This window comes from Clytia hemisphaerica, unplaced genomic scaffold, assembly GCF_902728285.1.
Source record: "Clytia hemisphaerica strain Z4C2 unplaced genomic scaffold, Clytia hemisphaerica genome assembly, whole genome shotgun sequence".
NCBI classification, from domain to species: Eukaryota; Metazoa; Cnidaria; class Hydrozoa; order Leptothecata; family Clytiidae; genus Clytia; species Clytia hemisphaerica.
Window position 1 is genome coordinate 1,110,120 of NW_027104529.1, and position 14,484 is coordinate 1,124,603.

A 14,484-nucleotide genomic window follows, 5' to 3' on the forward strand; every position below is an offset into this window, starting at 1 on the left:
GACCCTAAAAATGAGAAATCTGAGCCATGAAATATCATTTTACACTGGTGGAACAGATTATTTTGTAATAAATAAAACTTTGAAACGTGGTTCATTTGTAAGGCATACCGGATAAGTGGGATGGGGGAACCTGGGAACCTAAAGTGGGAACCTAAATGAACACCTGAAAAGTGGGATGGGGGAACCTAAGTGGGAACCTAAATGAACACCTGAAAAGTGGGATGGGGGAACCTAAGTGGGAACCTAAATGAACACCGGAAAAGTGGGATGGGGGAACCTAAGTGGGAACCTAAATGAACACCTGAAAAGTGGGATGGGGGAACCTACGTGGGAACCTAAGTTGTTTAATTATTAATAGAATTGAAATATTTTTCTTTAAAAACAAATACATAAAGATAAGAAAGATATTATATGCAATGAAAGAAAAAACCTTTTATCATAATAACAACACCAGTTATTGGTCAGCCTAAGCTGAGCATTCAAATAGGTAAAATTTTCTTCCACCATCATCATCATCAGCATCATAAGACGACAAAAAAAAAATCCGATTTCCCGATCTCACTTTGATTTCTAAACTTTCTTCCGATCGGGTTAACTTTTTGGGTACTTTTAGCGTGCGTTGTTTTTACAGATCATAATGTGGTGTTTCAAGATGGCGGCTCAAGCGATAAGTCAGATGTGATAAGTCAGTGTTGTACCAAAGTATTTCCAGTGTAAATCTGTTGCAAGCTTCAATTTCTGTTATTATATTTCACATGATTTTCATCAAGGGGATTCTTTTTCTACATCTTTTGAAGGTTTAAAGCCGTTTGCTCAAGTTTTTGTTTATGTTGAATTTTCTGATACTTTTTATTGCTGCTTTTTATTAGTTTTTGCAATAAAAACATATTTTTCTTGTTTGCCTCTAGGTGGGATTGATGGTGTTATAATGTTATTGGAATTTGATAAAGTTTACAAAAGTACAGCTACTGTCTAAATTTGATAAAGACTGGATGATGCAATCGTGCTTTTTTGGACTTAGTTTGGACGTGTTTGATAAGGAGAATCGCAAAAAATTGTTTGGTTCCCGTCATTTCTACTTTAAAAAGTGGGGTTCATTTGGTCGGTCGGTCGAAAATATTTTTCTTTTAAGAAGCAGCTACATCTTGTTGAAAGGGAATCCGTGTGGACTGATCTGAATTAAGAAATTGAGAAACCGTGGATAAACTGGTTTTCGGTTTACTCTCCATTAGCATGCGGCTCGCTTCTTTGATTTGAAAACTTGTAAACATAGAGCGTGCAGAGGTCGACAGTGGAAATCCAGCAAAGCAGCGGAAAAGCTTTCCGACTCTCCAACTCTACCTGCTGACCGTAAATCAGGGTCGGTCAGATGACGGGAACCAAATGATGACATCACATCTCCTATTATTGGACTTGTAAAATTATGACAAATGGTCTTTGGAATTTGATCAATTATATTAATATTAATATATACAGTTCTTGTTGAAATTGATCAAACTATTTTTCACGCAGTTCCGGACGCAGATTGTGTTTTTCTAACCTTTTCTAACCTTGGCGCACGTTTTGACTGAATGATGGAATGGAATGAACGGCGATAATTAATTACTACTCCGCTGCCCTGTTGAATTTATTTATTATGGCCGTGTGTTTATTCCGACAAGGCGGTAAAGCAATCGCCCAAATTCATAGACCAATCAAAAGGGAGTTTAAAGCAAAATGGGGGAAAAATGAGCTTCCCTGCATAGTTATGAATTTTAAGTTTTGCTTTCGATTATCATTTGCGACCAGCAAAGTCTTCAAGATGGTTGTGTGCATGTTGTGTAACTTGACGGTACTAAACTATAAAATTTATTTACGAAGACTGGATGTAAATTATGTTTTTCTGACCTTGCCAAATTTTGGCTTTGACTGAATAGCAGTCAGTTACGTACCTCATTGGCCTTGCAGACAACTGACAAATGGTTTCTGTAATTTGACCAAGTCTACCAAAATACAGTTCCTGTTGAAATGTTATAAATATGAACTACGTTTTGAAAAGATTTTGATGCAAACTGTGTTTTTCTGGAGTTTAAAGTGTTATTGGAGTTTTATCAAGTAAAACAAAAAGTACAGTTTCTATGTATACTTGATGGATATCTTTATTTTGGTTCTGACGTTTTGGCAATTTTCTTATTTATTTCTAGATAACACTTTGGTCAGATATGGATATTGTCTACATCCAACAGAAAAAATGTATCATAACTGACTGGAATGAAATTAACAAAAAGTTTAATTACACTATGTTTCTCTTTTATTTTATAGTAATGACCTATAGCTTAATTGTTTGATGTCATAGAAACAGTGCTACAATCCTAAAGAGAAGTATACTTTGATCTTCTCGTGGGGGGGGGGGGGTTGGAGGAGCTCTCAGGCTTGTTTTAAATAATTTTAAATCAAGTTATCAAATGTTTCACATTTTGTACATTATTCAACATTTTTAGTCTACTCTGTTTCAGTACATCTCTTACATCTGTTAACCCACTTATTAAAGCTATCTAGCTAAGCTCTAATGGCTGACCTTCCAGCCTCGGCTGGTTTATTTACTTTTTACATTACGGTTCGCAAACAATAATGTTGAAAATAAAACAAAGGGAATTTATTTATTCAATTAGCTCAAAAAAGCATGTTTATTTATCAGCAGTTTTATAGTGCATCTGAAAGGTTCTTTTTAGTAAATTGACTTAATTGACTTTAAACTTTAAACTTTAAACCGTCATATCTTCAAATCTAGAAGGAATTAGAAGTTCGTTCATAGCTCGATGGATAACTTAGAGCCTCTTCTTTCTTTTGCACGGATCTAATTTGCTTGAATACAGAATCTAGTAAAACATTATTTACGATCTAGTTTTTGTTCACTCTTGATGCAATACACATTGTTTTTTATTAGCAGCCCGGGGGGGTGGTACTAGGGCAAGATGGGTTACGGGGATGCTCCGCTGGTCAGGGTACCTTTTTTGACCTCCACGAGTCCCAGGTAGGGTCGCAAAAACACCAAAATAGAAAAATCAGTCCCCCGTAGGGTGCCTATTTTTGGAAAATTTGGGGAAAAAGTAGAAAATTTGAGAAAATTTTGGAATTTCAGTCCCATTCAGGGTCACTTTTTTCGCAAATTTCGAGTCCCACGTAGGGTCCATTTTTCGAACGTCAGCGGAGCACCCCCGTCGGTCGACAAGGGTAGTACCCCCCCCCCCCGGGATTAGCAGCTCCAATTTTCGGGTCAGGGCTGGGGTCGCTTAGCATTTAACGGATTCTAGCTCGTTTTTCTTTCTGTACCAACCAAACAGTACAGCGTGTGAATACACTTCATTAATTAAAAATGTTTGATAGTAAAATAGAACATATTGCACGGCTTGCTACGTTTCAATTCACATAAGCATAGATCCACCGGGGGGGGGGCACTCAAGGTAAACGACCTACCGTACGTGCGGCCCTTTTTTCCAAGCTTCCCAAAGTACACTGTAAGGGTGGAAATGAGCAAAAATGAGAATAAGTGCACTCTAAGGGTTTAAAATTTGGTCAAAGGACTGGCTTTCAGAATTTCATCCGAACAAGTGTCATGTTTTAACACTGGGTAAATTTAGGAACATCAAATATGTCCACCCCTATACCATAGCAGGATCTGTTCTAGAACATGTTGACCAAGAAAAAGATCTAGGAGTGATAATCGATAGTGACCTGACCTTTGAAGCCCATATATTCAGTAAAATCAAGAAAGCTAACTCTATCGTTGGCTTGATTAGCAGGAGCTTCGAATTTCTCTCACCAGATATGTTTCGAACGCTTTTCATTGCATTTGTCAGACCCCATTTGGAATATGCACATGTAGTATGGTCTCCAAAGCTAATCAAACATATCAATGCAATCGAGGGCGTCCAACGAAGAGCTACAAGGCTAGTTAGTTGCTATAGAAACTACTCATACGAAGATCGGCTACGACTCATCAATCTACCTAGCCTAAAGACCAGGCTCAAGTTGGTGATATGGTGGAAGTTTTCAAGAACCTCCACATTTATGACGAGTCTATAAGATCAGAGAAATTTAACTCCTCGAACACGACCACGACGTCAGCATGATTACGAGCTTCAAAGGAACTTTGCTAATGACGGTATGAGAGGCTACCAAAGCAACTCTCTTTTTTACAGAAGTGTGAAACCTTGGAATGATCTAGAAGAAGATATTGTTGAAGCACCATCCTTACGAGTCTTCAAAGAGCGTTTGATAAAAGAAAGGAAGAAAAAACTTTATTAAATGTAAAATCAAAAGTTCTGTTTCATAGAGGTCAATAGACCTGCGAAATATATTGCTATAAAAAAAAAAAAAAAATAAAAAAAAAAATAAAATAAAAAATTAGGTTCCCACTTTAGGTTCCCACTTAGGTTCCCCCATCCCACTTTTCAGGTGTTCATTTAGGTTCCCACTTAGGTTCCCCCATCCCACTTTTACGGTGTTCATTTAGGTACCCACTTAGGTTCCCCCATCCCACTTTTCCGGTGTTCATTTAGGTTCCCACTTAGGTTCCCCCATCCCACTTTTCAGGTGTTCATTTAGGTTCCCACTTAGGTTCCCCCATCCCACTTTTCCGGTGTTCATTTAGGTTCCCACCTAGGTTCCCCCATCCCACTTTTCCGGTGTTCATTTAGGTTCCCACTTAGGTTCCCCCATCCCACTTTTCCGGTGTTCATTTAGGTTCCCACTTAGGTTCCCCCATCCCACTTTTCAGGTGTTCATTTAGGTTCCCACTTTAGGTTCCCGGGTTCCCCCATCCCACTTATCCGGTATGCCCATTTGTAAGACATTCGTCGTGTGTAAAGTTGTGATGAAATTCCGTTTTTAAAATGTGGAGTCTCTTTGCTTTCTTTTTGGTTTTTGATAAATGTTTTGAGACTTTCTCAGTGAATGAAAAATTACCAATAAGACACGAGATTCGCAAAAATGAGAGAAATCGTGGGACCATTTTAGATGAAAAAAGCAAATAGATTTAAAAATGTTAAAACTAGAGCAAATATTATATATGAAAAATAAAAGTGAAACATGAAAAATGAAAATATTAAAGAAAAGAGAAGTGAATGAAAATAAAAGGGTAAAAGGGAAGATTTGAACTCAAGCTGTTTTTATTATCAAGTGAACCTGAAGATTTTCGCAGATGAAAAATTTTGTTTCTTTATCTCTGCTCTTCGTTTTGAAAATAAAGAATAGTTGCTATAGTGATTACGTGTTCTTCTCTCATGTGAATAGGTCACAAAAATAATAAAATTTATTTTTTTCTGTGAAAAAATTCACCTTCACAGAGAAAAACCTACTATGTTATAGAAAATAGAAGAAACGCGAACGAGAGAGAAATTTAGATTGTGTTACATCGGTCTTATAGATGTGAAATTATGGAAAAATAAAGGAGGGAGCATATGCCATGTTTTTGTATAAAAATCGAATTTAAAGAACTTTAATGCTGTTTGTGGTGGATCTTAAGTAAAATCTTTGATCGATTATTGATTGAGTGGAAGGCCGACCCTAGTTTCAATGTCGGTCACTAAAGAACAACAAAGACCACTATCCAGTGTAATACTGATGAAGAGATTGTTCAGGAGTACTTCAAACCGAAGACGATATCATAGCGAGTTGAACTTGGCTCAATTAGGAGAAATGAAGACAGAAAATAGTGGAAATATATTTCGAAGTGAATCGTTGGCTGATTTTGAAAAAGAGCGTGTGGTGATTCAGCCGAGAGCCGCTGTTGCTTTGCCGAGAAAAGTCACTTTCCTGGTTCGTTATCTTTGTGTGGTTTTCTATTGGCTCATTTTTTAGCGTGTTTAGAAATGATACTCTGTCGCGGAAAACCCTGGTTGTTAAATACCTCTTAGTAATCTTCTTGGGACGCTTCATTAAAATCCGACTACAAAAATCTCTATCAGGACGCTGAGATAGGGGTGTTACACGCTTTTTTATATAAGAGTATAAGAATATTTATGATGAAATTGGCCACAATATTAAGACTATGCTAAGAATATCACTAGTTTATGGAATTTGGTAGCAGAACCTAAGAATGTCATTTTTAGAGCAATTTTAGCTGTAAATTGCATATTATCTCTATATTTTGGCGAAAATTTTATTTTATGCTCCAGTGTGTGCATTACATGTTAAATTAATTAACCTAAGAAAACCCGAAGAATATTCTTGGATGATTTTCCCAAAAACTTGAGAATATTCATAATGAAATGGAAAAACAATATCCCAAAATATCCCGTGCTTCGTAAAATTTTCAAACAAACCACTCAAATTTTCGTGCTAACGAAAACGTGGTATTTTGCGAGTGAAGAAGGTCTTTCAAAGTTTTGTAGATAATCCTTACATTGAACAGAACTTAATTCGTTTTTTTTTCTTTTTTTCTAGAAAAAGAAGACTTCCACAGCTCAGGTATTTACTTCTTTTGCACTAAATTTCGTTTTTAACCTTGAAAAGATTGTTATTGTATTTTCAAATACCGTCAAAGTATACACCTCAGTTGGAGGAAAAATCGACCCTTCTCATATTTTGGCGATAACACACATACACACTTTTCTACTGACACGTTCAAACTCAATACTTTTTTCCGGACACCCTGTGCAATCTAGCATTCCCATACACGATATAAAATATAAGGCTCGGACGGCCAAAATCTTAAGAACAAGTTTAGAACGTTTTAAAGGCTTTGTAGGCTCTAAAACACCCGATTCCTTAGGAAAATGAAGAAAAATACTCATGGTGAAAATGGTGAAATAGGCCGTGGCCAGTGGATTGTTATTGTTTCAAAAATAAAGAAAAAATTCAAAATGTCGGTGAATAAACTTTTTATATCTTTCTTGGTCAATTCGAGGGTGCTGATTCGGAATTTGAATGTTACCAAGCTTGAAAACCCGCAGTTTTTGCGTAATTTACGATTTTTTGCGTTTTTAGGCAAAATTGTAAGCCCTGAAAATTTGTGATTTTTGCGGGGTCTTCAAAATCAAAAAAGACCTATACCATGTGATAGAGCTCTTCAAAATGAGCAAAAAAATGTATTATATCAAAGTCTCAACTTTTTTAGATCAAAAGTTATAGACGATTTTATGGTCAAACATTGATTGAAAACAGGGAATTTCACCAAAATCTGCATAATTTATATAAAATTATAGCACTTTTTTACCACAAAAAATGAAATAAGAACATGTTAAGAACATTTTTAGGCTTAAAACCCAAAAAGTTAAAAAATTTTGGATGTTCTTATAGAAAACGTTTAACTGTCATCGCATTATCATACTTATTTTCATTGATTTGTAGATGGTAGATGATTTCACGATGAAGTTGCGACAATTCACGGAAGAAGAACTGGACCGAGTTTACAATGAAGATCAATTATATTTCATCGAAGACAATTGGTCGACCATCATCCATGATGATTACTTCACAGCACGAATGAAAGAACAACAAGCTGTCATTTGGGAAATGATCAAAACTGAAAGTAATTACATTTGCAGAATGAAACTTATACTTATGGTGAGTCACTCATAAAAACTCTGTGTAACATTATGAAACCCCACGTCATAAACACTCTTTCAGTAGGAAAAATTATCCAAGCGACCATAAATTCCCGTCATCGACAAACTACTGTACACTGAATTCCCATCATCGCTCTACTGTTAAAAAAAATAAAAGTTGCTCTCATTCCAGTTTTGCACTTTCTTTGGTGGTTTCAGTCTTGTATCATTATAGTGTATTGGCTAAGATGTATACTGAGCCCCGATCCCATCCGCGGTTTGTGTTATCATAAGGGAGACTTACTTCACTCAATAGTTTTACTTATTACGATTTTTCTCTTTCCATCCATCACGGTGGCCTAAAGTTTAATTCTTTTCAACGCACCTTGACGTTTCAGGTTTTTCAACAAATTTTTCGAATTGCACAACGAGAAGGCGAACTCACCAACATCAAACGAGAAGAAATCTTCGCCAACATCGATCAAGTCTTTCTGGCCAATGATGAGATATGGAAGAAATATTTCATTGAAATCGTCAAAAAAGCTCGTATCAAAAGAGGACCAATCAAACCCAGTGAATTATTGGCCCCTTTTCATATGGTAAATGTTAATTGTGTTTATCATTGAATCAGGTTCATGTCTTTATGAAGTTCAGCAGAGCATACTAGAAGAAGCTTTTTATTGAAGTACTGAAGTACTGACTAGGACTTCAATGTCTGAGAAAAACACTGGAAAATGCTGGTAAAATAATGAAATTGTTCCCCCTTCCCCCGATGGTGGCAAATGTTGTGTGCGAACGTCCGTCTTACCGACCTTTCCACTTACCTTCAACATTGCCACTGGGGGAGAGAGTGGTTAGAGCTTAGATTCTACTCTTGTATATCTCCATTTTCTCGTCCATGGTTGTAGAAGGTTATTTGATCTAGCTGAGTTAACTTGCTAACTTTTTTCTTTCTTAGGTGGAAGAGCTTTATAAACCCTACGTAGAATTCTTTTTGAAGCAAGAAAGCTGTTTGAATCGAATTCGCGATTATTCAGATCCAAACAAAGAATCATGTGATAAAATGTTCAGGGCGTATCTTAACGTGAGTGAACTTCTTGTTTTTTACATTTTCATTGTAATGTTTTTGCAAGAGGAGTGCGCCTTTTTATGTGCCTATTTTATTGAATTGTTTGCCCGAATGTCCTTCACAAGAGCCAGGTCATTAGATCGTTTTTGAATCCCAATTGCACTTGATTTTTTGGCACCTTTGGAATCAAATGATCTAGTTTTTAATCATTAATACAAATTGATTTGTTTCTTTTCCAGTTCTGCGAGAATCTTCCACAATGTAGACGATATGAATTAGTATCTTTGATGACGGAACCAATGCAGAGGATCACGAGATATCCCCTTCTCATGCAGTCCATCAAGAAAGCTACTGATAACGTGAAAGAAAAGGAACAACTAGAAATACTGGTAAATAATTAATACACTTTTTTTATAACAACCAGTATAGTTTGGCTGGGCTGTTCTCAATCTTTTGAAATTTTCAGGCTTAAATGCTTTTACGATGTCCTCAACACGCTTAGTTTCTTTACTTAAAAACTTAAAATGGGTTTAAAATCCGTTAAAATCAGTACTTTTTCAAATGGTGATGAAAACTAAGTCAATTTTCCAGTGGGGTTGAAATTGTAAGATATTTTTACCACCGGGACGAAATTTTAACCAAATTTTCAATGAATAGGCGGTCCCACCGGGTCTGTCACACAGGGGTTTTAGAGTAATAATTTTAATATTTTACAATTTGTTACAGATACAGAAAATGGGATCGTTTATTCGAAAAATCAACACACGAATTCGAAAGATCGACGAAACTAAAGCTCTGAATAAAGTTTTAGATGAGTTTGAAGATTATAACACGTGGTCAGCTGGAAATGAAGATGTCTTATGGGTAAAATATTTCTTTTCAAACTTGGAATATTTTTTATAATTGTGGATCTGTTTTGACCAACACTTAATAAACTGAGTAAAGTAAAATTGGGCGGGTCTGCTTAAATCGTACTTCACAGTGACGAAATTCGATTTCCTATACCCTTATTACTGCTTTTCATCTCCCCTGAGTTCCTTCTCGTCAAAAAAAGTCTCCAGTTAAACTCTCAGGTGCTTAAGGTTGGTCACTTTTGGACAATGTCAACTAATAATTCCTGTTTCCTTCACAGCCATGTGTTGACTTCTTGAGAGGAGACATCGAGCATCTACCTACACGTGAACAAAGATGTTACCTAACAAGAGAAAAAGTCAAAATTCTGGACAAGAAAGGTAAAAGTGAGATGAACATCGAAATGATTTTATTCACTGACGTCATTGTATTTTCAAGACGTCGCAGCAGCTCCAAGAAGCTGGTTGTCGCCAAACAATTACATTTCCTGGATAAAGTGCAGTTCCATAAATCGGAAGTGTCTGCCACTTCACTTGTGGTGATTTATTTGGACGAATATGGGATGCTAGCCAACTCCATGATGATTGAAATGACAGAGGAATCGAGAGATGTGTGGATAGAAGCAGTCTCGAAAGCACAGGTGAGATGAGAAATCCTTCTGTAATCTCCGCTGCGATTGATGTTAGATGGACCTTCGTTGATGTCTTCATTAATTGGCCTTAACCAATTAAGTTCCACTGGCATCAAATATTTCAGTTCTATACTGGCAGTGGTGGCTACAACATCAAAATAGAGTGGGCGAGAGTCGATTCGGCTCATTCTTTCAAAAGTTAACCCTCGTATAAGATACTCTCTTTAGTCCAAATCTTTCTGCTATTCGAACAAATAAGATAAGATAAGATCGAGAGATATGGAGTCGCTTATGAATTGTGAAATCACAATCTTATCATTTGTCATTTATTTATTATCACAGGATCGATACGAAAAGGCCAAATCAGGGACTGGATCGACATTAGAATTCTTCCAAGATTCAAGAGGTATCAATGATGACGAAATACACGGTATTAAACCTCCCCGAAAAACGTCCGAACTCATCAATTCTGTCGAAGTCACGCGTAGATCTTCAGTCAGTGTAAATAATGCGAAAAACACCGAGAAATATACCGAGAAGAGTATAGAGAAAAAGGATGAGAAAAACACTGCTCCAGAATTACCTCCAAAAACTCGAAAAACATCTACAGCAAGCAATGGTCAAGAGAAATCACCGAAATCTCCGGTAAAAAGTTATGATAACCGAGCCCAAGATTTGGAAGAAGACACGCCAGGACTTAATCGAAGAAGTGCTTCTTGGCTTTTGACAGATGAGAAACGTGTAAAATCTATACGATGTTTGCTGAGAGAGGATCTCTGGGGAGCCGGAAGGCCAAAAGTCCGGTCTTCAAGTAGTTTCCGTAGTGATATATCAGACTCTGAATGTGAAAATACAGGAGATTATCGAGATTCTCCAGACGTTTGCAGTCTTTCTTCAGTTGATAGCGGTCCTCAAATGACTTCAGATAATCAATCGGACTTGAGTAGAAACAATAGTCGTAAAAACTTACTAAAGCCAAATAACACAAAACTGAACTTGAATTCACCTACGGATAACAACGAAGCTCGGAAATCACCATGTCGGAAAGTTAGTTCTTCGAGTACTGGGCTACCTGAAATAGCAGAACACATTTATGCGGAAATCACTTTTATGTCACGTGACCAGGTTACAGATAAAAATCAAAGACGTTCACTAAAAAGTGACTCCAATAACAATTTAAAAACGCCTTCGCCAAAAACGAAAGTGAAAGTAGATAAACCTTTCGAGGATGTTTTTACGGACAGCTCAGGGTCCAGTCTAAATGGTGACTATGTGGATGACTACTTAGAAAATAATTGATCTTTTTTTAATTTCACCAAATTTTAATGTTTTATTTCTTTTAAAAGTTTTTAATAAGTAAGCACAAACATTCTTTTTAAACTTTGGGCGATACGTTTCAGTCCTGGTTTCTTGCCTAGGTGTAGAATACACCCCCTTCTCACAGACCCGGTGGGTTCTTTTAGCCAGTGGGGGTAAAAATAACAGCCAAAAACTCGATGGGGATTGTTTATCCTATTTTTTTATGGCTGAGGTTTGAAATCCATTGTTTTCGAGTCAAAAAATTCAGTGGAGATGGAAAAATAGCACAATATTTTGCAGTGAGGATTTGCTTATCTGATTATTTTCAGCGGGGACAAAAATTAGGGTATAATTTTGGCCAATTTTTTCAGTGGGAAAGGGTCCCAGTGGGTCTGTGAAAAGGGGGTGTTAGAATCTCCATAACTCAAACACGTATTGGGAACACAATTTTTTTTGAGTTATAGAAATTTCGAATATTAGTTTAAAAGGCATTGTTAACTCAAGGGACGAGAAAACTTGTTCGAGTTAAGGACACTTTTGGGTTATAGAGGTTCGAGACTCTATTGTATATATGATATTCATGACGTAATGTATTCTATGGAAAGACCCTGGTTTTTGCCAGTAGTGGCAAATGTTATACAACTTTTGTCTAGTTTAAATTTGCCATTACTGACTAAAACCGGGGTATTCCCGTAGAAAACATTACGTCATGAATATCATGAATATAGTTAGAGAGATCATCTTAAGAACTTAAGCTTGAGAGTTCGGAATGGATTTGGTTCTAAACTTTTCGACGATAATTATCAGATTAATAATATTTGTGAAAGAACGTTTGAATTCCACTGAAGAAACGCAATTCAGGTTTGTATTGGTTTGGTTGTCGAAAAATTTGTTTCTCTCTTTCCAATTTGAAATTTATATTTTTATACATAAATACAGATAAATTATTTCAAATTGAAACATTAGTAATTAAAACTTTTTGTACACTTAGTATATTTAAGAAACCTTATAAGAAAATTGAAATGAAATCTTAATTTGTAATTTTGGGAACCCCGCATCACAGATCTATGTCCTATATGCAGACCCGCGTTTAAATTTTTGTCTATTTAAAATTAGAAGTATTTTCTTCGAAGCTCTCTAACTCAATTTTCAAGGGGGGAATTGGGTCTCATCAAATAAGGGAGCGTATCGAATAATAGAGCGTCGTTTATGAGAGTTTCACGTTGACAGAGGCTTCCAATAATTATTATCAAATAATCGAGCTTATATGATTGTAGGACGTCAAATTAGTGAGCGTCGACTGTATTGCAAAATTTTTTGTCACTGAAAAACATTCTCTTCTTCTTAAAGGTTTTGTTTTTAAGGGCTCTGACCATAGTCCAAAAATTGATTTTGGTATTTGAACATAAAAGTTATATTTCAGGTTCCTTAACACTTTTAACAAAGAATTGCCTTTATAAATTGCTTTTTAATCGAATCCCTTAAGAGTAATTAAGAATTGAATTGCAAAAACGACGTTATGAACTTTAAAAAGATGTTAATAATATGTTGCATCACCCTCTTTTACAAAAAGTGCTTAGTTTTAATGGGTAATTAACTTTTTTGTTTCAATCTCTTTACACTGTCCGCAAAGAATTGAAGTATTTTAAATTTTGCGGAAAATTTTTCTAAAAAGATGTGTCAAAAGTTATGACTGTTTTTTTTAGCAAAATCCAGATGAAAAATTGATGAAAAACCACTATTTTGAAGATTTCGAGACAAAGAAGCATTTACAAAAATTTTCCGCAAAAATTGTTATTTTTCGGTAAAAGATACACCATCTACTGCGAAAATTTTTTCAAAATTTTTTTTCTTCGCCGAAACTACAATCAGGGAGAAAATACTTGGCACAAAAGGGACATTCACCGGGGTGTTTTGAAACCACAATCGATTTGTAAGTGCTCTAAAGTAGGTTCGAAGGGTAGAGTTTTAACTCTGAGTTTTAACGCTAGACTTAAAACTTAGGACCTTAGGATGTGAGGATCCAAAAGTTTAAAAATGGTCCAGTAGGGCTTGAAATATAGCCTAGAAACTAATAAATCCCTCCCAGATCGAAATAATCGATGAAATCAAGTTGAGGGCCTGAAATTGACATTCTCGCTCGAACTTCAATTTTCGAAAAATGGTAAATTAGCCAAAAGTGCAAATATATTATGGCACGGATTGTAAGCTCTTCAAAGTTGAAATACTCTTCCTCGCAAAAGTCTTCATTTTCTTCTTCATCAAATTTTTTCAATGCAACTTTTGAATTTTCAGATTCAGGAATAGTTTGTCTAACAGAAAATGTATAACATGCCATAGTTTTGTTGGTTACATCAGTCAGAAAACACATTTTAAACACGACAATTATGAAAAATTCACTATGGTCAGAGCCCTTAAATGAGAGTAATATCGTTTGCTTACTCATCAATTTTAATTCACAAGTTTTTTTACATTGGATTGATACGGATGACCAAAAGTAAGCTTTTTTCAAGTGTATCTCGTGCAAAAACATGAATATGTAATAGACGATATCGGCTTTCCGAATTCTCCCCGAATGATTACCCATGATGCATTGCATTGAAAGTCAATATCGTCCGTGAATTATTTTGCGCAATGCATCATGGGTAATCATTTTGGGAGAATTCGGAAAGCCGATATCGTCTATTCATTTACCACTTTATGTAGCATGTTATTTTGAGATATTTAAGGAGCCAGTGGGTTTTCAGTGTGATATTATGAAATCTTTTTATATTATTAATCCTTTTACTACTATGGTGTACTATTTGGTGCCCCCCTTGGTTTCAAACTTAACCCAGGAACTAAAAGTAAGGAACTACCATATGAAAGACCGTGATTTTTTTATAAAAATGGCTAAGATGTCCTAGACAAACAAAAGATGGCACTTTTAAAAACATTTGTCCTATGGTGTACTATTTGGTACTCCCCCTGGTTTCAAACTTAACCCAGGCACTAAAAGTAAAGAACTACCATATGAAAGACCGTAAATTTCTGATAAAAACAGATGTTTTAGACAAACAAAAGATGGCGCTTTTAAAAATTTTGGATCCTTTTGCTCGAAAAAT

At 35.9% G+C, this 14,484-nt stretch overlaps 1 protein-coding gene across 3 annotated transcripts in view; it reads left to right on the forward strand.

Moving 5' to 3' along the window:
• The window catches only part of LOC136822157 (uncharacterized), a 96,170-nt gene extending 83,930 nt beyond the window's left edge, over window positions 1-12,240 (forward strand). For 2 of the 3 annotated variants that reach the window (XM_067078396.1, XM_067078397.1), the window contains 8 exons: window positions 6,427-6,450; window positions 7,333-7,548; window positions 7,928-8,128; window positions 8,488-8,613; window positions 8,838-8,987; window positions 9,325-9,462; window positions 9,731-10,090; window positions 10,424-12,240. In XM_067078396.1, the coding sequence (XP_066934497.1) occupies window positions 6,427-6,450; window positions 7,333-7,548; window positions 7,928-8,128; window positions 8,488-8,613; window positions 8,838-8,987; window positions 9,325-9,462; window positions 9,731-10,090; window positions 10,424-11,380 (2,172 nt within the window). In that variant the 3' untranslated portion in view covers window positions 11,381-12,240. Of the gene's footprint in view, window positions 1-4,932; window positions 5,800-6,426; window positions 6,451-7,332; window positions 7,549-7,927; window positions 8,129-8,487; window positions 8,614-8,837; window positions 8,988-9,324; window positions 9,463-9,730; window positions 10,091-10,423 lie in introns of those variants that run through there. The other variant, XM_067078395.1, reaches the window with a different exon arrangement.
• The last annotated feature ends 2,244 nt before the right edge of the window (window positions 12,241-14,484 follow it).